At 48.4% G+C, this 27,714-nt stretch overlaps 1 protein-coding gene and 1 long non-coding RNA gene across 2 annotated transcripts; both read right to left on the reverse strand.

The window, feature by feature from the left end:
• Positions 1 to 27: 27 nt before the first annotated feature.
• TRIM16 (tripartite motif containing 16) lies at positions 28 to 22,665 on the reverse strand. Its single transcript, XM_079797949.1, has 6 exons — positions 22,095 to 22,665; positions 16,339 to 16,434; positions 12,711 to 12,944; positions 10,300 to 10,465; positions 9,737 to 9,832; positions 28 to 2,888 (listed from the first exon to the last, which is right to left on the reverse strand). The coding sequence occupies exons 1-6, from the start codon at positions 22,578 to 22,580 to the stop codon at positions 2,305 to 2,307; spliced, it is 1,662 nt and encodes a 553-aa protein (XP_079654075.1). The 5' UTR covers positions 22,581 to 22,665; the 3' UTR covers positions 28 to 2,304.
• On the reverse strand, positions 10,478 to 12,689 carry LOC307115008. The gene is made up of 3 exons (XR_013815061.1): positions 12,490 to 12,689; positions 12,400 to 12,459; positions 10,478 to 12,369 (listed from the first exon to the last, which is right to left on the reverse strand). It is a non-coding gene; the product is annotated as an uncharacterized lncRNA (long non-coding RNA).
• Positions 22,666 to 27,714: the final 5,049 nt, after the last annotated feature.

Below are 27,714 nucleotides of genomic sequence, written 5' to 3' on the forward strand. Positions count from 1 at the left end.
AGACTAGTAAATGATGTTAGCCCGTGGCAGAATTCTTAAATGGTTTATTAAATATTTGGAGAGCATTTAGAAAAGAAAGTGACATGCACCACCAGCCCACAGGAGCTCAGTAAAAGCAAAGCAGGCCAAGTGGATCTCATTTTCTCTTTTGAGAGGATAGTTAGACAGGAGCAGCAAGGACTGCAGACATAGGAATGCAGCAAGGAATGCTTATCTTGATCTCTGCCACTGAAAAGGGGTCTTCTTTGGGTCCAGTGGACAAAGGGGCAAAAGTTCTACCGATGCATAACTTATTGAGTAATTAAACCCAAAGAGTGTTGACCGCGTGCTGCAGGATTCTGTATTTGGCCCTACCCTAAACAATGTAGGTATCAACAAGATCAAGACTTAAGAAGAAAAAGTTAACAATTGTATAGGTGACTCTAGGCTAGGAAGGAGAGCTAATATATTGGAAATAGAATGATTAATCAAAACCATCTCAGCAAGCAGCGATAATATGATGAAATTTAAAATTCAAGTAAAAAAATAATTCAATAGAATTCAAATTTTTAAGAATTCAGTAAAGAGCCCTGACCGGTTTGGCTCAGTGGATAGAGCGTTGGCCTGCGGACTGAAGGGTCTCGAGTTTGATTCCAGTCAAGGGCATGTACCTTGGTTGCAGGCACATCCCCATTAGGGGTGTGCAGGAGGCAGCTGATTGATGTTTCTCTCTCATCGATGTTTCTAACTCTCTATCCTTCTCCCTTCCTCTGTAAAAAATCAATAAAACATACTTAAAAAAAATAATTCAGTAAAGATGCCAAATCCTACGCCACTTATATTCTCAGATACAAATAATAGTTCAGGGTCTCTGGAAACAAGTCAAGTGATGCTGTAACAATGTACTCTTCAGATAGGAACATCAGACTGGTCAACGACAAGACACACAGAACAAGAGATGCTCTTAATGCTCTTATCACTTAGGAAATTACAAGGGTTTCAGGAGCTCTGTGCCAGGAACAGGGGCAGTGGCAGGGGGCAGGGGGCAGAGACCAAGTACATATTTCTTATTATAAATCACAATATCACATTTTTGTTTTCTTTTCTCGCCTACCTCTTTTCCAGGGATCAGCAGCCGGGTGAACAGGTTTTGCTTTGACACAGAACCAGAAGTTATATTTCCTACAGGGGCTTCCAGTTATATCTCAGAAACTCATTTAAAAATAATTTGTCATTTGCCTAAATAAAAAATGTGAATGTTCGCCATAAATCTTAGGGATTTCCACATCTGTGGAAAGGAGGATGAAATACTAGGGGAGTGAAAGACCTGGAAACCACGAAGGAAAATGGGAAATAAAGTGTGAAAACAAGAAAAGTGGGGAATACAGTGGGAAGAACTTCCTGGGAGGCTGTGTTGTGAGAGCCACCCTTAAATACTTGAAGAACTGTCCTTTGAAAGAGAAATCACAAGTTCACACACTCCAGGTGACTTCAAAAGGAATGAGCCCCTTGCCCAGAAGTCATGGGGTCTTAGACTAACACACTTCTGATCATCCTTGCTGTCCCAAAAACGTGCGAGTGAGCCCTCTGCTGCAGCACAGCTACAGAGTCCCGTCAGAGGTGGGGGCTGCAAAGAGATTTGCAAACTCTGAGAGGAGGGTTTAGGATGCTCCGTTGCCATGTAAACAGGTCATCATGTAGTTTACTTCCTTGTACACAACACCCCCAATCTAGTGAGGAAGGCAGCACGGTATAGTGGTTAAAAGTTCAATGTCATCCCTTCAAGTCTGAACCCCAGCTCTGTCACTTACTCAGCATGTGACCGTAGTGACCTTGAGCAAGTGAACTATCCCCCCGGGACCATAGTTTCCCCATCTGCAGATTGCGGCTGATATGAGCATCCACCCATGGGATTGTATGAGGGTCACGGAGTTGATGCACAGGAAGCACTCAAAACAGTGTCTGGGACCTAGGAAATGCATGATAAACTTAGCGATTTATTGTGACTACTCTGTGATTTTTTTTTTTTTTTATCTCCCTGAAGATTCCTGGTTACCAGTTCTAGGTACAATGTGCCGTTCACCTGACAGACAGGAGAATGTCACTCAAAGATGGGAGACTAAAGTATCACTCAAAAGGGACTTTCACCTGAACATGACTCGAAGAACAGCACAGCATAGAGCAAAAGGGAGAAGCCAGGGACTCTTGTCCTCATTTACTGACCCACATGTTTCTAAAGCCAGCTACCCCTGGCAGAGATTTCTGCCCCCAGAGTGCAAGGCGCTGCCCTGCCATTAGCAAAAGTCAGGAATGTGGATGCAGAGTCTAAGGAGCAGCCTCCACTGAGGCCAGTGCAGGCTTCTCAGGCTCCTCTCCCAGATCCACAATGCGGACGGTGTCTTCCTTCTTGGAAAGCCAGAAGGCTGGGTAGACTGGCTCCGAAAAATTGCAGTCAAACCTGTGAACCAGAGTCATGGCATCGGGCTCCACGCCGTAGAAGGAGAGCATCCCTCCCGGGAAGTTGACGTAGATGCCCAGCCTCCGGAAAGGGCTGGCTTTGAGCGGGGTCTCCGTGTCGCTGTGCCAGGCTGAGAACTCCTTCCCGTTCCAGTGCAGGCTCCAGGAGAAGTTGTTTCCTGAAATACAGCTGTTGCGCTCCTCCCCTTTCCGGTCGATGCCTTTGCAGGTCAGGCCAACGTAGGTGCCTGCCCCAGAGATCTCTACCTCGAAATAGTACCTGTGCAGGTACAGGCTCTGCTGGGACAGCACCTGGCGCCAGTGCAGGAACCTGCTGGGGAGGTCCGGGTAGGGATGCTCCCAGGGTGTAGTGTTGGTGACTTTGCGGTTGTCCTCCTGCAGCCGGAGATACCTGTGTGCCGTGTCAGGGTCAAACGCGATGTCACAGGCATCTGAGGAGATACAGAAGTCAGGGAGAGTAGGTCAGAAAGCCAACGGAGCACCTCAAACCTGACCATCCTCCAAAGTGTGAGGATGCACCCATCTCTCTGTTCTGCTTACCCAGGCTGCTCTGTCCCCTGGAAGGAAGTTGCTGCCCTGTGGTTAGCAAACCAGGAAATGGAATACAATGTGATACTGTGATTTATAGTAAGAAGTACATGCTTGGTTCCTGCCCCCACCCCTTCCCGGCACAGAGCTCCTGAAACCCTTGTAGTTTCCTGGGTGATCGGACTGACTTTTGTTCTAATGAAGTGACTGGGGTGGGCCTCTGGATGGCTCCTGGATGGGGCAGAGACTAAGCCATGATTAGGAGGTTGGAGTTTTCAGTCCCACCCCCACTTCTCCAAAGAAGGGAGAGGGGCAGGAAATGGGGTGACTTGATCATGCCTACATGAGGAAGCTCCATTTAAAAATCCCATTAGTAGGGGTTTGGAGAAGCTGCCATGTGGGTAAACACATCCACCCTGGGAGGTGACACACCCCAACTCCATGGGGACAAAAGCTCCTGAGCTCAGGCCACTCCCAGACCTCACCCTCTGTAGCTCTTCACCTGGCTGTACGCCTGTGTCCACTATCATGTCCTGTAATAAACTGGTAAACATGTTTCCGTGAGATCTGGGAAATAAAGTGTATTTATTTATGTGTATCTTTCTCACTCTAGCAAATTAACCCAACCAAGGAGGGGTCATGGGAACATACAATTTGTAGCCAAATTGCATGGAAGTTGTGGGTAACCTGTTATTTGGGAACAGCATCTGAAGTTGGTTGGGAGCAATTTCATGGGACTGAGCCCTTAGCCTGTGGGATCTGACACCATCTCCAGGTAGACAGTGTCAGAATTGAATTAAATTAGAGGCCACCCAGCTGGTGTCTCAGAGAATTGTGTGTTTGAGAAACCCACACACACACACATGTTGAAAGTGGTCCCAGATCCTTTTCAATAAGTCACTCTACTTCCTTTCTTGCTGAAGCTCAAATTGCTTGGCATTTCCTATATTATTTGCTGAACTGAATCAAGAAATAAAATCCATAGATTCACTTACTCATTTTTTCAACAAATATGTGCTGAAAACCAGGCACCGTTCTACCCAGTGTTGGCAAGGATTTGGGGGAACAGGCACTTATACACTGAGTGGCCAGATTATTATGATCTCTGAAAGCATAATAATCTGGCCACTCAGTGTATATCCTATATAATAAAAAGCTAATATGCAAATTGTCCCCTTGACTAGGAATTTGATGGGAAGGCAGGCTGGCCAATCGCCCATATCCCCTCCCCCTGGCCAGGCTGGCCAAACACCACCCATACATGAATTCATGCACCAGGCCTCTAATATATATATTCTGAGTGGCCAGATTATTATGTGTTCAGAGATCATAATAATCTGGCCACTCAGTGTATATCCACATTTAATCCATTACTTGTGAGGGTTTTTAATATCTGACCAATATTTAGCCTGATGAACTCTCAAACAATCCCACACATCTCTTCTCAGTCCCAGTAAATGATAGCACCCCCATGCACCCAGTAGCTCAAATCTCACTAAAGTTATTTTCAATATTTCTTTTGCCCTCATCCTCACCCCCACCTTGCCCCTCCTCACATGCACAGGCATCAGCAAGTGCTGTGGATGCCACCCACTTCTCTCCAGGGCACTGCTTCACCCACCCCCTCCCACAGGTCTCACCCCAACTATGACTACAGGCTCCTTGCTGGTCATGTTGTTCTCCCATAAACCCCCTCCTCCCATACCTTCCTCAGGAAGGAGCCACAGTGTTTGTTTCAGGATGTAAGTAAAGGTGAATCATGTCCCCCAGCTTACAGCCCTTGGGTGGTGCCCCTTGCTCTTAGGATAAAGCAGCGACCGCTCACCCTGGCCTACCTGGCCCTGCATGATGGGTCCTTGCCTGTGTCTCTAGCCTTGTCAACTGCCCTTTCCACTGACCTCAGACTCACCTAACACTGAACCCCCTTAAGGGCTTAAGCACATGCCATTCCTCAGTGATGTCATTGCTGCCCCAGCCAGGTCCGGGGATTCCTACTGATCCTTTCAGGTTGTGTCTGAGATTCCTGTCCTTAAAGAGGCTCCCTGTGACTCCTGACCGAAGCACTCCCATCACTGGGCACTCTGGCTTTTTTAAACTTCATGGTACTCATCACAATGTGTAATAATCTCTTTGTAGTTTGTTTCACGCTTGTCCTCCTTCTTATCTGTAAGAAGCGCATTTTATGTGGGACTCTCTCCTGGGGTTCTAACTCAGAGAAGATGCGCAGCATGTACTTGCCAAATGACTGTGCATGTTAAAGGCTATTTTAAAATCCATTAACTTAAAAAGTCCTTAGTTTAATCTGGAGCTTTCCCAATTCCTTTGGTAAGAGGAATTCTTAGTAGTCAATGAGACTACATCCTGGAATAAAAGGACATAGCAGTGCAGAAAATTAAAAGGGAAAATGAGTGTAAACTGAGGACCATCAAAGGCATATAGTCTACAGCTGTTACTAAAAGTGGCCCCAACAGTATCCCCAGTATCGCTCTTACCCACCACCAACTCCTTGGACAATCCTTGGCATCCAGATATCAAACAAAAGTGTTCCTCTCATTTAAGGGGATGAAGAACTCCCAGGAGGGTAGGTGATTCTATGTTTTGGGACAAGAAAACCAGAATAGGTCTGGAATACCCCTAAAAGCAATGATATTTCTAAGGATATCAAAGGCAGAATGCCAATGTTTAAAAGAGAAAGAGGCCAGCGTACAAGTGGCTCCAATTGGTCAAATTGGCAATTTGAACTCCAGAACTTTGAAAAGTGAAACATCTGAGTCTACAAAGGTTAAAGGTTCATAACAACACTCAAAGAGAAATAGTTACTGTTGGGTGTACAAAAATATATTTGTCATGCAAAAGAAAATAGATTATCCTACCTAATAAAAGAGTAATATGCAAATTGACCCTAACTCCACTACACCCTCAAGCCACACCCACTATCCAATCAGGAGCAAATATGCAAATAAACCCAACCAAGATGGATACAGCCACAGAGAGCAGGAGGGAGGCTTGGGTTTCCCTGGCAACAGGTTTCCCCTGTCCTTGGCGGCCTAAGCCTCCACTCAAGGCTACAAAGTTTCAATTATAGAAGGTAAACAAATCCAAACAGAAATGGTGGCAGCCACAGAGCTGGAAAGAGCGGGAGGCTAGGGTTGCTCCCCCGCAATGGAAGAAGCAAAGCTTTCCACACAACCTGGCTGGCCCAGGCCTCCACTACAGGCTACAAAGTTTCAATGATAAATTCCAACAGAAATGGCTGCCGGCCACGGAGTGAGCAGGAGGCTTGGCTCTCCTTCAGGCTACAAAGTTTCAATTGTAGAAGATACATAAATCCCAGATACCAGGGCCTCTGCTTGGGTCGCCAGGGGCATTGCTGGCCTGAAAACCACCACAGGCCCTTCACCCAGGCCGCCTCACACCCCAAGGGAACCCCCACCCTGATCCGGGACACCCTTCAGGGCAAACCAGCTGGCCCCACCCATGCACCAGGCCTCTATCCTATCTAATAAAAGAGTAGTATGCAGATTAACCATCACTCCAACACACAATATGGCTGCCCCCATGTGGTCAAAGATCCTGCCCCCATGTGGACACAAGATGGCCACCACAAGATGGCCAACAGGGGAGGGCAGTGGGAGGAACCAGGCCTGCAAGGGAGGGCAGTTGGGGGCAATCAAGCCCGCAGAGGAGGGCAGTTAGGGGTGACCAGGCTGGCAGAGGAGGGAAGTTGGGGGTGACCGGGCCTACAGGGAAGGGCAGTTGGGTGGGACCAAGGCCTGCAGGGGAGAGCAGTTGGGGGGGACCAACCCTGCAGGGGAGGGCAGTTAGGGGTGACCAGGCCTGAAGGGAAGGGCAGTTAGGGGCAAACACACTGGCAGGAGAGCAGTTAGGCATCAATCAGGCTGGCAGGGGAGTTCTTAGGGAGTGATCAGGCTGGCAGGCAGAAGCAGTTAGGGGCAATCAGGAAGGCAGGCAGGCAAGCAATTGGGAGCCAGCAGTCCTGGATTGTGAGAGGACTGTCCAACTGCCCGTTTAGGCCCGATCCCACCAGGATCGGGCCTAAACGGGCAGTTGGACATCCCTTGAGGGGTCCCAGATTAGAGAGGGTGCAGGCTGGCCTGAGGGACAAGCCCCACCCCCGCCATGCACGACTTTTGTGCACGGGGCCTCTAGTCTATACTAATAAAAGGGTAATATGCAAATTGGTCACGATGCTCTCACAGTAACAAACGAACAGCAAGCTGCTTGGGACAACAAGGCTGGCATGGGGATTAGCAAGGGATGACCAAACAACTGACCAGCAGGCTGCATGGGGTGACCAGGCCGGCCGAGGGGTTAGCAAGGGATGACCAAATGACTGACCAGCAGGCTGCATGGGGTGACCAGGCCAGCAGGGCGGTTAGCAAGGGATGACAAAATGACTGACCAGCAGGCTGCGTGGGGTGACCAGACCAGCAGGGGGGGCAGTGAGGGGCGACCAGGCTGGCAGAAAGGGGAACTTGGGGGCAACCAGGCCAGCAGGGGGGCACTAAGGGGTGACCAGGCCAGTTGGGGGGGCAGTTAGGGGCAACCAGACCAGCAGAGGGGGGCCTTTGGGGGTGAACAGGCCGGTAGGGGGGGCAGTTAGGGGCGATGAGGCTGACAGGCAGAGGCGGTTAGGGGTGATAAGGCTGACAGGGGTCAGTTAGAGGTGATCAGGCAAGCAGGCAGGTGAGCAGTTAGGAGCCAGAGGTCCTGGATTATGAGAGGGATGTCTGACTGCCGGTTTCAGCCCAATTGGGCTGAAACCGGCAGTCAGACATCTCCCGAGAGGTCCCGTATTGGAGAGGGTCCAGGCTGGGCTGAGGGGACCACCCCCTTCCCACCCCCGGTGCACGAATTTTGTGTACCAGGCCTCTAGTAATAGGATATGTATCATTTTTGTTTTAATGTTAAGAATGAAGGGTATTTGGTTTCTTGTATTAATCATAAATGTTTGTAAAATACAGATGTTCTTCTATCAGGAGAATGAAAGAATAAATCACAAAAACTGTGTGGAAACCAAGAGATCCTTGGAAAAGTCAGAGCTGTAGTAGTAGGAGGAGGCAGGTATCAGAACCTGAAGCTGAATATGATAACTGGAGAAAAAGGGGCCCAGGAGTGGGTCAGCCAGGGGTCACCCCAGAAACAATAAGAAGCAGAGTTCAATGGCGTGTTCCAAAAAGACGAATTAGCCATCTCACAAAAATGAGCCTTAACATGCAGATGCAGTCCTTCCTCTATTAGGAGATGAAACCTCATGGGCTTGTTAATCATAATAAAGTGTTGACTGGCAGCGCAGTGTTATAATATGCTAACAGACCAGGTCAATACCACATAATGACAGGACAGTGTGTTACACAATCCTGGCCAAGCCAGACTTCATGGGGAACCATTTGGTATCTAGCTAGGCTGTACAAAGTGCCAAGGTCACGAAAGACAAAGAAGGACTAAGGGACCAGACCCAGGTTGGGGGAGTCTAAGGAGGCATGGAAACACCTGTGATTCTGGATTGGACTTTAGGTTTTAAAAAAAGGACATTGGTTAGAACACTTGGTGAAATGGAAATACATTTTGTAGATTAGTTAGTATCACTGTAGCAACAATGTTTATGTCCTGGTTTTGATCAATGTATTGCAGTTATGCAAAGTGTTAACATTTGGAAAGGCTGGATAAAAAGTACATGGGAACTCTTTGTCCTATTATTATAATACTAGTAGCCTGTTTGCACGAAGATTCGTGCAATAGACCTTCATTCACCTGGCTGCCTGCACCAGTTTTCTGCCGGCACCGGGGACCCAGGCCTTGGCTGTGGCCACCGCCTTCTGCCTTCTTTCAGGGTCAGGGCTTGGCCCCGGGCGGTGGCCTTGGGCTCGGCCGCACCCAGCATCCCTGCCAAGGATCACAGGAGCCGACCCCCAGTGGTTTCCTGCGATCGGTGCAGGCTCCCCGCTGGTGCCCAAGGCCGGGAAAGCCTCTGCCCGAGGCTTTCCCGGCCTTGGGCTCCGCCACACCCCAACGTCCCTGCAACAGTTTCCTGGTGGGCGTGGTTGGTGGGCGTGGCTTGGGCGTAGCGAAGGTGCGGTCAATTTGAATATTTGTCTATTATAAGGTAAGACTAGAGGCCCGGTGCATGAAAACTCATGCACTGGAGGGGGGGTCCCTCAGCCCAGCCTGCCCCCTCTCACAGTCCAGGAGCCCTCAGGGGCAGGAGGTGACCCAGCAATCAGGGGAAGGTGATGCCCCCATCACCTCTGCTGCTGCCACTGCCGGCAGGGCAAGCCTTGGCCGGCCCTGGTTACTTGAGCCTTGGGCAGCCCTGGGCGGCTGCCATCCAAGGCTTGCCTGCATCTCAGGCTGGCCCTGGGTGGCTGTGGGGCTGAAGGAACTGGGGACTCTGGAGGCAGGTGCATGGCTGAGGGGATTGGGCGCTGCCATCTTTGAGGACGTGGCAGTCATTTAGCATATCCCCTCCTTATTGGCTGTGGGCGCTGCCATCTTTGAGGGCGGGGCAGTCAATTAGCATATTCCCTCTTTATTAGATAGGATTTTTTTAAGTTTCAAATTGTTTCAAAATGAAAAGTTAAAAACAATTGTAATTAAATTTTTCTAAATGTACCATTTAGGGACAGACCACAGATTGCAAGAACCCGAAACCTATGTGAGAGAAGGCATTCTTGCTTCACCAGAGCATTGCACCGACATCAATAACCAGGAGGAGAGCTGTCACACTTACATTGGAGGAACTGTTGCCTGGTGCTGGGCTCAGGTTTTGAGGCCCGATACTTGCGCTCCACCACAGCTGACACTTGAGTTCTGATGTCATATTCCTCTAGAAAGGCAGAGAGTTGTGAATGCACACCTGTCCGGGTGGTCGGAGAACTTAGAAGCAGGTCTTCCCAGCCGCCCTTCCCCAGGTTTCCTGGAGGGAGATGGGACTGGACCCTCGTCACGTCCCAGAGAACCATGCTCACTGGACCACATTTCTCTCATGGATGAAGCAAAATAGTCTGAAAAAGATGTCAGACTGGCCTGTATTTCACTTAAAAGCATAGGTGTTAGCAATCTGAGAGACATAGAAATATCAGCCAATGGCATGGTGTGACGAGCCCACCTTATTATCTGGGTCTCAATTGTAAAATGAAATCAAGACCCGTCCATTAGGAACACAGTCTAGCCAAAGGATGGCTTGGAAAATGAGACATCCCCCTGATTTCGCCTCCTCCCCTGGCTCTCTCTCTCACCTTCCCACCAACCACTCTGAGAGACACACGCCACAGCCCACAGGAAGCTTCTCACCGTCCTTTGCGAACTCCTGGAGCTTTTCCTTGTAGTTGTGCAGCAACTGGACTAGGTGCACGGTGGAGTCCGTGATGACCTTGCGGATGCCCGAGAGCTTGTCCTTGAGTCCTATGTAAACGCTAGGGAAGGCACTGTCCTCGGTGTTCTTAAACTTGCAGTACTCCTGCAGGGAGGGAAGCGTGGCATTGCCCTGGTTTCTGTGTTTAACTGGCTGCTCTCCTCATCCTGTCCCTCTCTGCTGTAAAATGGGTCGATGGCCACGGGCACTTCACAAAGGAAGTATGTCATACGTGCAGCTCCGGGGCTAGCACCATAGAAACCATCTATTTTTTAAGCTGGGAAAGTGGGTTTTTAAAAATCCAGAGATACTAGATGCCCAGGAGCAACTCTAATACACAGCCCAGACTGGCGCCAAGAACACATTTAATGCCAACAGCCAAAGGAGGTGATATTCCTGCGATGCTCAGACCCTCAGGACTTTTTAAAATAATTTAGACATAAGCCAAAGTGGGGAATGGAGGAACCGGTACGGCGCCCAGAGGTGCATGGATAAGACCTCAGACAGGAATGCTGGCTGCTTTCCTCTCATTCTTGTACTGTGATTCGGAGTTTGAAAAGTGCTTCCACAGAGATAATCACATTAAGTCAGTGATGCTTCAAAACAATGTGATGACCGGGAAATGGTTGTTTTTAGACATAACACGTTACCCAAACTCAAATTTAATTGAAGCATTGAAGAGCAGACTGGGTACAGCATAAAACTTAGTGATGAAAACAGTTGTACCAAAACGGTAAGATAGATCAGGGAGAAAAGACGAAACAGTCCAAACCAGAGAGTTGATAGAGAAAGGTAGATGAACATCGTAACACTGTATATAGATTTTGAACCATACACGATAAAAGTAGCCAGCGGGGAAAGGATAGGTTATCCAATAGCTGTTGTCATGTCAGCTGGCTAGCAATTTGGGGAAAAGGAAATTATCTTTCCCCAAAGTAAATATGTTAATTTATTCTAAGATATTTTGTGCATGTTAAAGTTTTTATGCTAAAGCTATAAAACGAAAATGAAAAGAAATTGTGTTTATTCTCTTTGGAGAAACTCTTGACATGAATCAATTTTGAGTCATAGTTTCTTCATGTTTTGATATTGGAAAGCAAGGAACTAACAAAAAAGACATTCTATCCATATTTTTGTCTTTGCTTCTCTTTCTCTCACTCACTATAAGGTGGGGGGAGTATGTGTGATTATTTTCCTTCATATTTTTCTGGTTTTCACAGAGTAAACATTTATATTTGTTATAACTAGAAGGGAAACTTTTCAAAAAATGCAATAGAGAAAAATTATCTGTATTTAGGGATATTGGATCTGAAGGAACTAATTATTTACTCTGCCCTGATCCTTTGATAAATGAGGAATTTGGGACCCAGAGAAGTTAAGTGACTTGCTAAAAACTACACAGCTACTTAGTGATGGATCCAAGATGATAGAATTGAAGTCCAACCAAGTGTTCCTCCTCTGCAATAGTACAGGGGCTCGGTCTAGCTCTAACGGCCGTGCCCTGCATACTGTGCACTGCAATCAAAGTCTCTCTCGCGGGGCCTTCCTCAATCCCCGCACATGTAACAGGCCTCCAGCCTCACCCTGCAGGCAGGCCTCACCACATCACAGTGGTTCTAAAGCACACTCCTCCGAGTTCATCCCCCTCCCCCCCATCTGCAGTCCTCCACCGCTTCTGTGACTCCCTGATGAAGAGCAAAGGTCTCTCACAGCCAGACATCTGCCAGGCCTGGCCAGCCAGCCTCCTCTCCCATCTCTGGGAAAGTACCCAATCCCCCAAATCAGGGTGCTTTCTCAAACCTCCCTGCCTGCATACATGCTTTCTCAAACCTCTCTGCCTGCATACATGCTTTCTCAAACCTCCCTGCCTGCATACATGCTTTCTCAAACCTCCCTGCCTGCATACATGCTTTCTCAGACCCCCGTGCCTGCATACATGCTTTCTCAGACCCCCGTGCCTGCATACATGCTTTCTCAAACCCCCTGCCTTCATACATGCTTTCTCAAACCTCCCTGCCTGCATACATGCTTTCTCAAACCTCCCTGCCTGCATACATGCTTTCTCAGACCTCTCTGCCTGCATACATGCTTTCTCAAACCTCCCTGTCTGCATACATGCTTTCTCAAACCTCTGAAAGGTTCTTCTGAGCAGTACTCATCTGCCCTGACTGGTTCCAGCTGCTGGCTCTACGAAGCCTCCCCTGCCCTTCCTGTTCTCCTGTGCTCTGCTGAATCAAGCCCTGCCTCTCTGTCCCCCTTGCTCCCACTGATCAGAGGGCAGCCCTATCCCCACATCTGCCAGCTCACTCCCTGGTGGTCCAAGGACACCTCCGCCCCCACCCAGCCGCACCTCCAGGAACAGCACGGTGTTGCTGATGGCAGCGATCCTGCCCAGCTCCTGCCTGCTCTTCTCCATCTCCGCGCTGCTGTGCTCCAGGTGCGTCTTGATGCCATTGGCCTGGCTCAGAGCGGCTTGCTCCTTCTCCTCCAGGAAGAGCATCACGTCGGCCTGGGCCTTCCTCACGGCAGCAAGGAGCTCCCCAAACTGCTCCTCAGCCACCATCTTCACCTCTGACACTGACACCTGCCGGGCGGGGTGGGGGGCACAGTGGAGAACCTGTTAGCAAGGTGTCCACTGCTATCAGAGCTAAACACACAGAAACGTAAACCTGATAAACAGATTAAGGAACAAGTTTCTATTGTAAAAGGAAACTTTATTCTCATATGAACCCTGGGTTCTGAAAAGATTTACTCCCCAGCATGTAAAAGTACCGTGTACCCATCCTTCACTTAGGCCTCATCCACTGGATGAGAGTGAATTGTGTGTGCCAGACACCTCCCGGCTCTGACAGTAGGGCTGCTATTCAACGTTCTGAAATCAATTTCTCTACCAGGGTAATTCAAGAATTCATTGTACTTTAGAGTTATATTTATTGTGGTTACCTAATATTTTGGCATCTTTGTACAAACGTGTAGCATGAATTAGCTTCCTTAGCATTTTGTTATATCTGCTTAAACAGCCCACTGAGGCCACATCAGCGCCAAAAGCACAAGTAAGTTTATGGCATCCTGCCAGGCATGGATGTTTCGGGTGTGTTTGGTGCAGAGTGAGTGCCACATTCAAATAACAGGTAAGCAAACTCAGAGTGATAGCGATCACACAGCACTGTGCATGTGGGACTCCGTTCTTCCACAGGTGAAAGCCTTCAGTCAGTCTCACATCTACAATATCAGTCCAAGTGGTGAATGGTTTCTGCTTCTCTTTGGTAGTTCTTAAGTACTGGTGCTTACAGTTCTTCTAGTAAACAGTTCTCTTTTACTATAGTTAAGATTTCTTAAAATATAGCAAAAATATTGCATTCTCATGAACAATGAGCCCTACACTCTTAGCCCTAGAACTGGCTGTTAGGTGGTCTGGATGCTGGATGCCAAGTAAGCTAGGAGATGGGTGTCAGGGGCTCTGGCCACACCCAGTGGTCTGTGTAATGAATGCCACTCCGATGTCAGGTGGCCTGGGCATGTGAGCCCTTCTGGAGGGAATTGGGGTTCCTGGGGGTCTGGTGTATGCAGATGGGTATCCAGGCATTGACACAGGACTGGGAAGTTGAAAAAGCTTAAGTTCCCAGGATAGTTAGGACAAGATTAGAGTCTTGCCTCATGCCTCAGCCTCCATAATGTCAATAATGTCAGCAGCTTGTGAAAGTGACTTCATTTTATATGTTTCCTATTTTCACTCTTTCCTCAGAGGCAATAAGCATTTATTTGGAATTAAAAAGAATTTCAGCTCAGAGAACACCAATTCTGGCAGAAACCCAAACAGTGTCTCAATTACAGGATGAGGGCAAGGGGTTATTATAAGAAAAGAAGTGAATAACTACATGAACAGGAAAAAAATAAATTTCTGTCGGTGCTAACAAGCTGGGTCACTCTTTATCTGTACATGGCTGGTTTATGATTCTTCATCAGGAAGAGAGTCCATAATTTTCAGTCCTTCTGGTCAGATGTTTGCTTTCCTGTTGCCTTAGCAAGACAATGTTGGTTTGGCCTGGGATGTTGTGGGAAAGGAGAGGAATCCACTTACTCCCTATAATGATGGCATGTAGGTTCCTCAGGAAGCATGATTTCATGAAGCTCAGAGGCATAAGACTAAAGACAAACTTCATGGTCCAAATCCCCCCTCCTGATAGGGGTCCTCCTGAGGAAGAGTTGTAGACAGGAGGCCTCAAATGATGCTGGTGGATTTACTCTTCTGCTATTATGTGTAGCCTCTCACTCCTAAACATTCCCATGGAGAAATACTTCTTCCTTGCTTGTAAATGGAATGTGTGAAGGATTTAACTTACTGCCCAAATGATGACAAATAAAGATTATGGAAAGGAGGGGCCACAAACATATCGAAGTACCAAAGGTAATGGTGTAAAGAGTGTGGTGCACATGTACTGAGTCATTCTTAGGTCAAGGGAGGGACAGTCCCAGGTTCACCTGTTCCATCAGTCTGGAGGCCCCAGACAAGTCTTATTATATCTCTGTCTTCATGTCCCTTGTACATGGTGACCTGGTGATAACCACCTCCGCCAGTTACCATGCAGTTATGAAGAGAGCTGGGTAGGGATCTAAGTGTCTGAAATGAAAGAACTGGGAAAAGGCAAGGTGCTCTGTGTGGTTCTCCGATTATGGAGAGCCTGGAAATCAACAATCTCTGGAGGTTTATAAGGCTTCAAATGGGCAATTGTTTTTCTTTTTTCATATGATTATGTGGGTAAGAAAGAGGTGTTTACCCTTTAGCAGCTAGTTAGTTGTAAACACTAAGGAGGAGGAAATTAACTTGAAATGAATACATGCATTACATATGGGTGGGTGGGTGGAGGAAGGGATGGATGGATGAGTGGATGGATGGGTGAGTGGATGGATGAGTGGATGGATGATTGGATGGATGGATGAATGGATGGATGGATGGATTGATGGATGGATGGATGGATGGATGGATGGATAGATGGATGGATGGATGGATGGATGAGTGGATGGATGAGTGGATGGATGAGTGGGTGGATGGATGGGTGAGTGGATGGATGAGTGGATGGATGATTGGATGGATGGATGAATGGATGGATGGATGGATTGATGGATGGATGGATGGATGGATGGATGGATGGATGGATAGATGGATGGATGGATGGATGGATGAGTGGATGGATGAGTGGATGGATGAGTGGGTGGATGGATGGATGGATGGATAAGTGGATGGATGAGTGGATGGATGAATGGATGGATGGATGGATGGATGGATGGATGGATGGATGAGTGGATGGATGAGTGGATGGATGATTGGATGGATGGATGGATGGATGGATGGATGGATGGATGGATGGATGGATGAGTGGATGGATGAGTGGCTGGCTGGCTGGCTGGCTGGATGGGTAGGTATATTGAGTTCTCTTCTGAGTAGTGGTTATTGGTTTGCCACTAATGAGAAACATTTATGGGACTGTTTGGGTCTACATACAGTTTATATGGAAAGTGGTCACAAAACCAGAGACTAACACTAAGTAGCCTGCACACCATTGACCTTAACAACTACCATTCACTAATCTAGCAGTTTCCAATGCTCTTTTCTGGCTGCCAGGATATAGTGACACACATGCAGGTGGAAAAGCAAAGGTTATGTATAGTTCCTGGAGCTCTATCTAAACACCCCCTGCAATCTCCCACACCCTTTTCTCCTGCTCAAGAAAGAATATGCAAATGTAAAAATAATGCTGTTATTACAGGACTAGTCTTGCTTTTACTCTATGTTATGAAAAAGTAACTCACTTGCCAATTTTGAGCCTTAAACTAATTTCATAGAAAATTTGCTGAGAGACCCCAAAGAGCCCCTGGGCCTGCATCCCCATGTTCTACAACCCAGATGAGCCTTGCTGAGCCTGCAGCTGCATCCAGACGTGTACTGAAGCCCGACAGGTGACCCAGACCAGCCTTACCAAAACGGATTTATGATTGGCTTGGAGCCTGGCAATGGCGTTTTCATTCAACTTGAGTTTCCGTTCCAGGTCTAGCTGGGTGCTCCGAAGCTCAGCCTAAGAAAAGAAAAGGATAGCATTAAGTAGGAAGAAGTCCAGTGCACACAGAAGGTCCCAGGAGCAATAGCATTTTCCACTTACTTCCATGGAAAGGAGAGTTTGACCTCAGAAGCTGCTCTCAAAGTCAGCCCAAAGCACCCTAAATGGAGGTGCCCAGGGTCATCTGTGTGCCAGCACCTCCTGGGGCAGAACGCAGCACGAACTGGCTATAATATGGGGAGCACATACATGGTGCATGCTTGTCATTATCTTAAGCAGTTATATAGATTACCTCATATCATCCTGACCACACCCATATTAGGTTAAGGTCATTATCTCCATTTTACAAATGATAACATCAAGCAATCATGGAGTTGAATCCAGGCCATCTGACCCAGGCCAGAATAACCCAACAAGGAGCATGGGCTTGGAGCTTATGGAGGGGATTCCAGGCTTTCTACTCGGCAGCTGAGACTTTGAAAAAAATCTACTTAACACCTCGGGACCTCCATTTCTTCACCTGTGAAGTCCTAATTTGCAGGGTTCCTGAGAGGGTCAAATGAGGTAGCCTGTGTTAATAAGAACTTTGCACAGTAGCCGGAGCATTGTAAATGCTGAATCGATGCCAGGGATGCCGTCACCTTCGTCAGTATCCTTAGTATCGTTGCTGCCGCAGCTGCTTTCCACCACGCCTTCTTGTTCACTCCTGGAGGCAGGCATAGTGAACCAGCAAGGCAAGTGCCCACCTGGGAACCTCAATTTGCCTGCTTTGACCCCGCTGCTCATCTTCACTCTCATCTCCTGGGACACCCTAAGCACTTTCTGCCACAAAATGTGCCAAGGCATGAAACACAAGCCTTTGAAAACTTTCCAGGCACTCTCACTTTCCTGCTTCCACAGAGCATGAGGCAGCAAAAAAGAAAAAGAATAGCTTTAGCTGTCATTGCTTTTAATAGGTTGTCTGCATTCAGAGCTGTGAGTCATTGTGCCTTAATAGAACTCAGAGACTACAGATGAAGTGCCTCTCCTTTCTCCCACTGAAACCTGGGGACGCCCAGGCCTCCCAGTGAGGGAGCCTTGGCAGGCAGGTACTGTTTGCTCAGCTCTGGGGCACTGACTTGGAGCCCAGGGAACCCCAGTGACCGCCCTCCCACTCCTGAGACCTGAGATCTGATGCCCAACAGTGAGGATGGGGGAGGGGGTCTGGCCTATTTGGTGGCAATTGTGGAATCTTGATCTGTCTAAAACAGCGGTCACCAACCTTTCGGACCTCACGGACCACCAGTGGTCCACGGGCCGCCGGTTGGTTGGTCTTAAAGGTTTACACAGTGACCTTTTCCAGAGGAGGGGAAGGAACACCAGCCGCTGTTTAAAAGTGGACGCAGACACAACAGAGCACCCTGGCAATGTGAGAATGTGGTGAAGCAGTGAGCCCCAGCGTGAGCCAGAGCCACAGGGAGACCCCAGAGTCTCCAGGGAGGCACTTCCCTCACTTCTGCAAACCACCATAAAAGGAGAAAAAGACGCCTACGAACCTAATGGTGACCTCTCTGAGTGAGTCACCCCATGTGAAGTCACTCCTACTTACCACAAAAGGTGGGGTCTCTTTGAGAAACCAGTATCTCCAGTTGTTCCTCCTCCTCCAAAATGATGGGGTGGCTCAGACTGGCTTCAGGGTTTCCTACGGTGCCAGCCATACACATCTCAGGCCAGGGCGCCCAACAGGACAGCAGTGTCAATGGCAGGGACAGCCCTATGTTGAAGGGCACAGCGGCCTGCCTACTTCAGCAGGACAATGACAAATGTGCAAAAGGCACCGTATCTGGGGTCTGGAGACCTGGTTGCTGCCTGCACTATCTTCATCAAGTCATTTAGTGTCCCCTCTGGTGCAGGGCCACAGGACTAGGCCACAGATTTGTCCTCGTTTCTATCTACAGGGCAAAGGTGGCCACCCAGAGCTCGTGGCCAGGAACCAGATTACAGATGCAAATAGGAAGAGCAGAGAGCACGAGAAAAGAGCAGAACATTCCGCATGGTGGTCGTTTCTTTGTACTTCCCACCACAAGACGCTGGTCCTTCGGGAGTGTTTGCATTTGGTTCCCACCTGACTTCACTCCTCAATCATTGGTCAGAACCGGCCACGTGCCAGTCCAGTGAAATAAGACATCCTCCCTGCTCTTGAAAGACACATAGGCTGGTGGAATGTTTAAGAAAAACAAGTTACATAAGACTAAGTCCAAGGCATTCCTCAGTTTCTAGAAGAAATTCTTTTCCTGAGAGGCCTTCAATCACTGCCTCCCGGATGCCAGCAAACAGGCTGTGAGCGACGCTGGTTCACTGGTTCCCAGGATGCACTGATACCGAGCTCTCAGAAACTGGGCTCCTGTTCCACCCGGAGACAGTGTCTGCGGGCCGCACACAGTCCTGAGCTCCCGGAACCAGTGCTCATGTGGAGTGCAGTGGCCCGTCACTAATGGAATTCAAGATCTGAGTCAGGGCCCAGATCAGTCTGCCTTCCCTCAAGAACCCTGCCTGCCCTGACCTCAGCGCCATGACCACCCTCTTTGATCATGTGGCAGCTGTGATGCCCAGCCCTTTGGCATTCCAGGGAGCCACAGAATGCGCCTTGGCTTCCTGTCCCTAAGGACAGACAGGGTAAATAGCATGGTCAGCCGTGAGGACACAGCCCATAGGAAACACTCCATAATAAGTGATAAACTTGAGGAAAAACAGGAAAGAACCTTGTGCATTTCGTGGGGCAGAACAAACAGGACAGCAGTCAGAGAGAGTATACACTTTACCATGCATACATGTAGCACAGCCCACAGCAGCGAGCCTGAGATTGGGAGGAGGTAAGACCAGAGGCTCTCAGGAGCAAAGGGGCCTAGGGAAGCTGGTTTGGAGCAAAGGGAAGCGCTGAGGTCCCATTAGGAAGCGTCTAGCAGAATAGAACAAATAATCGAGAACACCCAGAACTCCCAAACTCGTGTTTGTCCCCTGGCATAGCTAAAGGCTGTGGGAGCTTCAGAAAGGGCTCCCCTGGTTAACTGAGACATAAGTTGCTCTGCGCTGATGCGGATTTCGGCTACTGTGTGTCCTCATGGCTGACCATGCTATTTACAGTTTCCTGTGCACAACATGTTTGCTTGAGTAATTAGCCCTTCACACGATCCAAAGTGACTTTCAGCAAGTGATGCCAGCAGGTTTGGGCCAGCTGAAGGGAATGTAATGTTATCTAATAAAACTTTCAAAATAATCCTGGTGGCAGTTGCAGCCTCTTTGAGGTACTGCGTCTCTGGACTAGTTCCTTGGGCTCCTCACAGGCAACCTTTTGGCTCCTAAGATTTGGCAAAGCCATCTAGAGTGTGGCTGCCACTGACAGAGTAAACTGACTATTTGAGCTGAAAACAAGGACCCAGGGTGGGCAGGAAAAAACCTCTTTTAGGCAGACCAGAAAGCAGAGCCTGTGAAATGGGGCCATCACCAAAAATCTGGGGTCTGGGGCTGTCGCACTATATTTATAACCATGATTGCTTTTAAGCACTAAATCCTTCCCTAGAACCCCTACCCAGCTGTCCTTACTTTATCCTACCAGTTCCCTTAGGGCATCTGAATTTGGGGGTCCACACATGCTCTACACAACTTTTTGCTCAGAATTGCAGTTACCCTAAGTCTCTGTAATGCATCAGTATACACTACGTTTAAAATTCATTCTGTGTCTATGCTGCTATAGGCATAGAACATTCCTTCAGGAAAACAGAAGGGCCCTGGCCGGTTGCTCAGTGGTTAGCGTATTGGCCCACACACTGAAGGTCCAGTCAAGGGCACACACCTGGGTTGTAGGTTTGCTCCAAGTCCCCATTGGGGTGCGTGAGGGAGTCAGCCAGTAGCAACCAATGGATGTGTCTCACAATGATGTTTGAGTTCTCTTTCTCTCCCTCTTTCTCTCTCTCCCTCTCTCCATTTCCTTCCTTCACTTCCGCTCTCTCCTAAAAACAAGGAAAAAAAATATCCTCAGGTAAGGATTAAAAAATTTTTTTAATTAAATTTAAAAAAGAAAACAGAAGGAAGTGTAGATGGTGGCGTTTGCCTCCAGGGAGGGCGATGGAGATGCAGGATAATCTATAGCAATATTTGGTGGAGATTGCTTTTCAACATGTGCACACATCACTTTTCCAGTAAAGTGTAAGGAATGCAGACATTACACCCCAAGGAAAAAGCAGTGCACTTTGTCTTAATAGTTCTGCTATGTGTGTGGTAGGCTGTTAGTACAAAAGAAAGTCAGGTTACCACATTGTGATCTTGGGGTCCTTCCCTCGGGTTCCTCCAGTGGGGTGGCTCCCAGGAGCTCTCATTCCTCTCGCCATGACTTAGTCATCTGTGCAAGTTTAGACTAATGTGGAGACAAAAGATCGCCACCTCCTTGAATTACCTAAGGACTGGATGGGAAAATCCACGGAGAGCAGTTCGCACATAGCAGTGCTCAGTAGAGACTAATTTCCTCATTTATATGAGCTTTTCCCTTTGACCTCTCTATCTGTTCATGGGAGCCTGTCCGTGGTTATAAAAGTAGAGAAATGGGTGACATTCCCTGACACTGGAAACTCTAGGAACTATTGGCGAGTGGCTCCCAGAGTTGGAAACGGAGACTCATTGGCATCTGGACTACAGTGCTTTCCAAAACAATTCCCACTAACACTAATGGGATCTATGCCTAAGAAAGCGGGGACGAGGGGGCGGGGGGGGGGGGGGGCGGGCGGGAGAGGCGGGGGGGTGGGGGCTGACAAGTAAACTACCCTTCCCAGAAGCCTGCTGCCTCTGCTGTCCGCTGACAACGATGGGCCTGCCCTGTGAGCAGTGAGTATAGCAGAAATAGCCAGCAACTGCACTGCCTCACTGGGAAGTTCAAGGCGGAGAAACAAAGAATACATAGTTGCTAAATCCATTCCCAAGAACTCCAGGCTCTCAGCTTTAGGGCTAGCTGTTCTAGAAACAGTTTCCCTATCTGACGGGAATAAAATTACAGGTTATGAGCACAGAGTTTTCTGTCGCTCCTGATTCCTCTATCTGATAAGGAACTTGTATTTTCCCTGAGTCAAGTGTCCTTGACTTTGTGCCTGGAGGTAAGTTTCCAATTCTTTGTTATCTTAGCCCTTTTCAAGCTCTTGAATTTCACCCTGGGTACCTCTAAGGGGCACGTTCTACTGGTCTCCTCTTTGGGGGAGAGGGAAGAAGAAAAATTAGGGGAAAGGTTTGATGCTTTTTTCTGGAATTTCTGCCAAGCTTTACATTTCATTGACGGCCACAGAGACCTAGGCAGAGGGGACCAGCACTGCCCCGAGCCCCACAGCTTCTGCACCCCACATCCAAACATGGAACAAGGACGGAAGCTGCGTGAAAAACAGCAGGAAACAAGCCAGCACGAGGAGAGAGACACAGGCAGAGACAGAACAGAGGCAGCAGGACTTCCATGGGGACAGAGTGACCTACTCCAGTTTCCAAAGCCAAATGAAACAGATATTGACACTGGGCGCAGCCGGCTACTGGGGTCAAGTCCTTCTCAGGTAAACACAGAGCTCAGAAGTGAAGTGAGCACCCTGGGAGGTGCAGTATGGCTCAGCCCCTCCCGGGCACAGCGCCTCCCCACTTCCCTCTCCCAAGGGGACCCTGGCACTTGCCTCCTTGTCCCTGCGGGCAACATCCAGGGAGACTGAGGCATGGCCCTTGTGCTGGTCCTGGCCACACTCCTGGCAGATGCACTGCCGATCCGGGCGGCAGAAGGCGACCAGCGGGCTGTGGTGGGCAGGGCAGGTGGGCAGGTCCCGGTCCTTCACCGGCTCTGTCAGCTGGTGGCTATGCAGCTTGCTGTTCTCCTGGTGCGGCCTCAGGTGCTCCTCACAGTAGTTCAGCATGCAGGTCAGGCAGGACTTCACCGCCCTCACCCTCCGGGTCCCCAGGCAGAAGTCACAGGGGATCTCCTCCTCACCACCGCCACCATCCTGAGAGCCAGCGCCCGGCCCCTCTACCTCTCCCTGGGGGCTCTCCAGGGAGCCCTTGTCCTCTTCTGCTGGGCTGGCTGACCCAGAGTCTGGGCTGAGAGTGACCAGGGAGTGAGCTGCGATCCCGGGCAGTGGCCCTGGGGCCATCAGGTCCAACTCGGCCATCCGGAATGCACAGCGACCGGCCGCGGCGCCGGGCCCGAGGTTTCCTGCTTCTGCTCCTAGGCCCAGGATCCTTGAAGCCAAAGTCTGACAAGAGAGCCACGCCCAGGTGATTGCAGCTGCTGCAAGATTTTAACTGTTTCCTCCCTTCCAGAGGAAGCTGGGTTAGTCATTACTCCGCTCAGTGCTTGGACAGCGGCCAGCTGCGGTGACGCCACGGCAGCTAGATTACTCATACTCAGGATAGCCACTCAGGATGCGTTCCCACAGGCACAGGCCCCTCCTTGGGTCTGCTCCAAAACGTCAATTCTCATGTCAATTATTTGTTCCCATAGGCTAAGCCAAAGACCATGTGTGTCTGTGGCTGTTCCGGAAAGGACTAGACATTCCTGAGCTCTGTTGTAAGAAGCCTGTGTTGCTTTACATGGATTTGCAGGCTACATTGTTTGGTTTTTTTATTTTTATTAAAGAAATCCACAATGCAAGGACTTCAGCCTTAAGGCAGCCACATTCATCCATTCTCCTCTCACAGGCAAACAGGAACAAGGTACATGCTTCTGCACTGACAGCGACCTTTCCCACACAACTTCCTGCACATTTCAGTTCAGGTGGGTATTTGGTGTGGATCGGGAAGGTCTGGGAGGAGCTCCATTTAGACAAACCACCCATCCTGCCCTTTGGTCCTGGAGAGGGGTGTATGCCAAGAAATAGCCCTTTTGCCCACTTAATAAGGTGTTCCCAGATACGCTGTATGAGTTTGTTTGGGCTGCCATAACAAAATAAAGGGATTGGCTGGTTTTGTTAACCTGGAAATAAAAGACCACATTGAGAAGCAACAAGTGTTTATCTGAGATAAAAAAAAGGATAGCTATTTGGAAAACACTGATTCAGGCAGAAACCTGTGGGGGAGGAAGAAATTTTCCTCTACCCTTTTAGGTTCTTCCAGCTGGTCTAATATTCAAATAAACACGAGACAGATTAAGAAGAGAAAATAACCAAATTTAATTCCATACATACGTATGGGAACACTGCAGACCTGGGAGAACCAGACACCCCACATACATGAAAGTTTCAGAGACAGAAAGGGAAATTTTCATATTTGGCATTCGGAGCTCAGGATGAGGAAAGGCACCTTGGGGCTTCAGAGAGGAGGAAGGCCATTCACTGAAGAACAATAAGATGAGCATATGTTCAGTAATTAGAGTCTTGCCCCGCCCTACTATCTAGATAGGTCATGAAAAGTTACTTCTGATGGTCACTTATTCTGGGCAAGGATCCACATTTAAATTATGTAAGGGAGAGGTAAACGTTTTTCATGAGATTGTAGGGTCTTGATTGCCTTCAGCTCAAAATAATTTAAATGCCAAAGTGGCACATGTTGGGGACACCTGTACTGAACCCCTTCAAACCCAAATAGTCTTTTGATTAGGGAGTGAAGGCAAGGGGTCTTTATGAGGAAAAGGAAGGGGGATAATTACATGAATAAAGGTGCATTAAGCTTTTATTCTTTAACTATATATGGTGATGCTAATTATAAAGAGTGCCTTCAGTCCAGTACTCAGGATGCCTTCTTCCCTATTAGCTTGCAAACAGTTGTTTGAAACTCAATGTTGGTCTGGCCCAGTCCAAAGAATACTTTTCCAAGTTCAAACATTCCAAAGGTTGGAGGAGTAAGCTATGCAAGGCTTCCCTAGTTCTATTTTTAAATGACTTCAACTATATCAACATTTCACAGTTTGAACAACAGAAATTTATTTTCTCACAATTGTGGAGGCTGGAAGTCCAGGATGAAGGTGTTGTCAGGGTTGGTTTTTCCTGAGTCTTCTCTCCTTGGCTTGGAGAGGCCTCTCCTCCCCACATTCTCACACGGTCTTCCCTCTGTACATGCCTGGGTCCTATTCTCCCCTCCTTATAAGGGTACCAGTTTTATCAGGTGAAGGCCCACCTGAATGACCTCATTTTACTTTAATGACCTCTTAAAAGATCCTGTCTCCAAATACAGTCACATTCAGAGCTACTAGGGGTTAGGACTTTAACTTATGAATTGGGGTGGGGACAGAAACTATTCAGCTCATAACACAATGCCAGGGGATGAGACAGGAAGTATCTAGCCCCTTAGAACAAAGGCATCACCACTGGATGTGGGGGTACACAGCACACTTAGTATTTGCCAGATGAGCACCAGAGAACCCAGGGTACCTGCCCCCAACTCTGTATTCTGAAAAGACTCTGCAGCCTCCCCCAGATTTCTTCAGATAAACTCATATGGATTTAGAAAACAAATGGAATAAAGAGAGAATGGAGGAGGGGGTCCTGGCCCAGCTCACCCGTGAGATCAGGGCTTGGGGTGTCTCTCAAATATCACACTCCCCATGGCTCTCCACCCATGGGATCAGTTCTGCAGGATCTGGATTAAACAGATAAACCAAAAGATGTTTCTTGCCACTGACCAGGACAGTGATCCAGGGGCTTCAGTATTCCAGGAGCAAGGGCATGCTCAGGAGGCTGGCAGAAGACAGCCCGGAGGAGAGGAGGAGGTGGCAATGCCGACTGGGATGAGCATCAGGGGAGCAGATCTGAAAAGATGGCTGGGTGTTTTAGAGGGGTGAGGAGCAAATGCAAAAACCCAGCATCTGCTAATAGCTGGAGGGCATAGACTATTATAACGATCTATCACAGATGTGGCCCAGCAATAGGTATAAAATTTCCCAAGTACCTTGTCCTAACTACCCTCCTCCACTGCTGAAGATCCCCCCAGAGAGATTTCCTTATGTTTCATTTCATGTGTTTGAAATCTCCAACCAAGAGGGAAGAAGCTGGCTTCTGCTGGTTGGCCTTGGGCTTTCTCAGTTATTAGCAGGACAGGGTAGCTTCTCTGTCAGAGTGACCAGGTGCTGGGAACGGAACAGAACCTTTGCTCTTTCTAGGGAGGCAGAGGGAAGGTGGGTGCCTGTGTGACCCGTTCCACAGTTTCAAGTGCCAATCAGAGAGCATGGGTCCGGCCTGGGTTTCCTGTGGACTCTCACTCATCTCCCTTCTTATTCCCACCCTTTCCCTTCCATGAGTTGCTTCCCTGCCACACCTTCTTTACCGCTAACCCTGTAAGGCAGCTCATGGTGCTCAACCTTCTTCAGTACCCCATCGGGGCCCTTGAGCTACGGACATTCCACAGGCAGGTGGAAAACAGGAAATCTGAGTTTTCAGTCCCAGATTGGTTTGAGAAAATTGTCCTCTCTTAACCTCATTTTCCTTGTCCATGAGATGAGCGAGGCAGGGTTGGTAAGCAGGTTCCTGGTTTGGCTCTCTGGGAAACTGTGTTGTGTCTAAGTTCATCTCTGAGCTTAGTGGGAGAGGCACCGCCATCACACACCCTGCTTCCAAGAACTGCAGCGCACCTCCTCATGCCTCAAACCCTACCCACACCTCAGCAGCAGGAGGCTGGGGCTGACGCCTTGCGTGTCTCCTAAACTCAAGTTCCCTGTTGAAACAGTCACTCTGCAACCACCGCCACCTCCCCTTTCCTCCCTGTACGCCCTGGGGTGTCCCATAGTCTGTCTCCTCTAGACAGTTCCCTCTGCCTCCCTGCCTTACCAGGAATGTGGCTTTCCCCCAACACTGTGCTTCTTCTGCTGCTTCTCAACCAGCTCTCTTCCTTCTCTACCATGTGTGTATTGTTGTATCGCCAATCAGCAAGCTGGACAAGACGCCTTAATCAGCCAGTTAGTTAGGAGTCATCTTTATTGCGTGCAGGTTCAGAGCAGATTATCTTTGTCAAATTCTGAACAAACACAGGAGGGAGTATTTCCTTTTTATATTATTCTAGTTCTTTGTGTAAGACAGCTTGTAACCTTGAGTATATTTCATATCTAACAAACAGCTGTCATATCTATACAGACAACTTGTAACTTTGAGTACATATCGTATCGATACAGGCACCTGGCATCAATATCAGCGTATCAGTTAGATGGCTAGCTTGCAAGGTCAGACAATTAAGTTTATCTTTTCTATTCAAGCAAAAAACAAAGTTATTTTACAGTCTAAAAATAACAGAGTTGACCTACAGAATAAGAGACTAAGAATAACAGAGTAGTTCAAACAGCAGTTTCAAACAGCAGTTTTTTATACAAGATGGAGGTTACTATGCTTCAGTATCTCAGAGCCAAGGTGGAGTGGGAGGCTCCTCACCGCTCTAAAACACCCAGCCATCTTGTCAGATCCTCTCCCCTGATGCTCATCCCAGTCGGCATTGCCACCTCCTCCTCTCCTCCGGGCTGTCTTCTGCCAGCCTCCCGAGCATGCCCTTGCTCCTGGAAGACTGAAGCCCCTGGATCGCAGCCTCTCCCTCTCCACCCCAGTTCTCAGAACCTCCACCTCTGAATTTCCCTTCACCACCTCATAGCTGAGGTCCTTCTCCTCAGCCTCCCACCCTGGGGTCACACCTGATTTTTTTTTTAATATAGTAAAATACACATACAAAACTTACCATTAACCATTTGTAAGTGGCATGGAGCATATTCACAACCATTGTCACCACCCACCTCCAGAACTCTTTCATCTTGCAAAACTGAATGTCTGACCCCATTAAATGACTTCCCATTCCCTCTCCCAGCCCTTGGCAAACCACTATTCTACTTTCTGTCTCTGTGAATGTGACTATGCTAAGTACCTCATGTAAGTGGAATCATTCAGCAGTTGTCCTTCTCTGTCTAGTTTATTTCACTCAGCATAATGTCCTCAAGTTCCATGAATGTATCAGAATTTCCGTTCTCGCACATGGATTTTAAATTCACTAGAACTCTGTCTCCAAAACCATGATTTGATAATCTTACTCTCTGACTACACCTGTGGCTCACTTGCTTAAATGCCCTATGGAAAAAAAGAGTCTTGGGTTCAACGGGCCTCTAATGCACTGTTCTCCACCATTTCCTCTTTGTCACCTTTCCCCACCTGTCATCATTTTCTTCTTTGTCCCTTTTAGACTCCATGGTCCACCACAAGCATCCTTCTCTCGCAGCTGGCCTCAGCCCCCTTGCCCTTTCTAACCTCTATCACATTCTCCTGACAACCCCAGACCCCTAAGTAACCCCCACCGTTCACCTTCCCTGAACCTGCATCTAAAAGCAAGGATTTCTGGAGC

This window comes from Cnephaeus nilssonii (genome assembly GCF_951640355.1).
Source record: "Cnephaeus nilssonii genome assembly, chromosome: 19".
Classification (NCBI taxonomy): Eukaryota; Metazoa; Chordata; class Mammalia; order Chiroptera; family Vespertilionidae; genus Cnephaeus; species Cnephaeus nilssonii.

Excerpts from the sequence above, each read along its gene's own strand:
- TRIM16 (XM_079797949.1), bottom strand. The coding sequence starts at position 22,580 with ATGGCCGAGTTGGACCTGATGGCCCCAGGGCCACTGCCCGGGATCGCA. Across the intron at positions 9,833-10,299 it reads CCAGGAGTTCGCAAAGGACG|AGGAATATGACATCAGAACT; the intron begins GTGAGAAGCTTC and ends CTGCCTTTCTAG. Across the intron at positions 2,889-9,736 it reads CAGGCAACAGTTCCTCCAAT|ATGCCTGTGACATCGCGTTT; the intron begins GTAAGTGTGACA and ends GTATCTCCTCAG.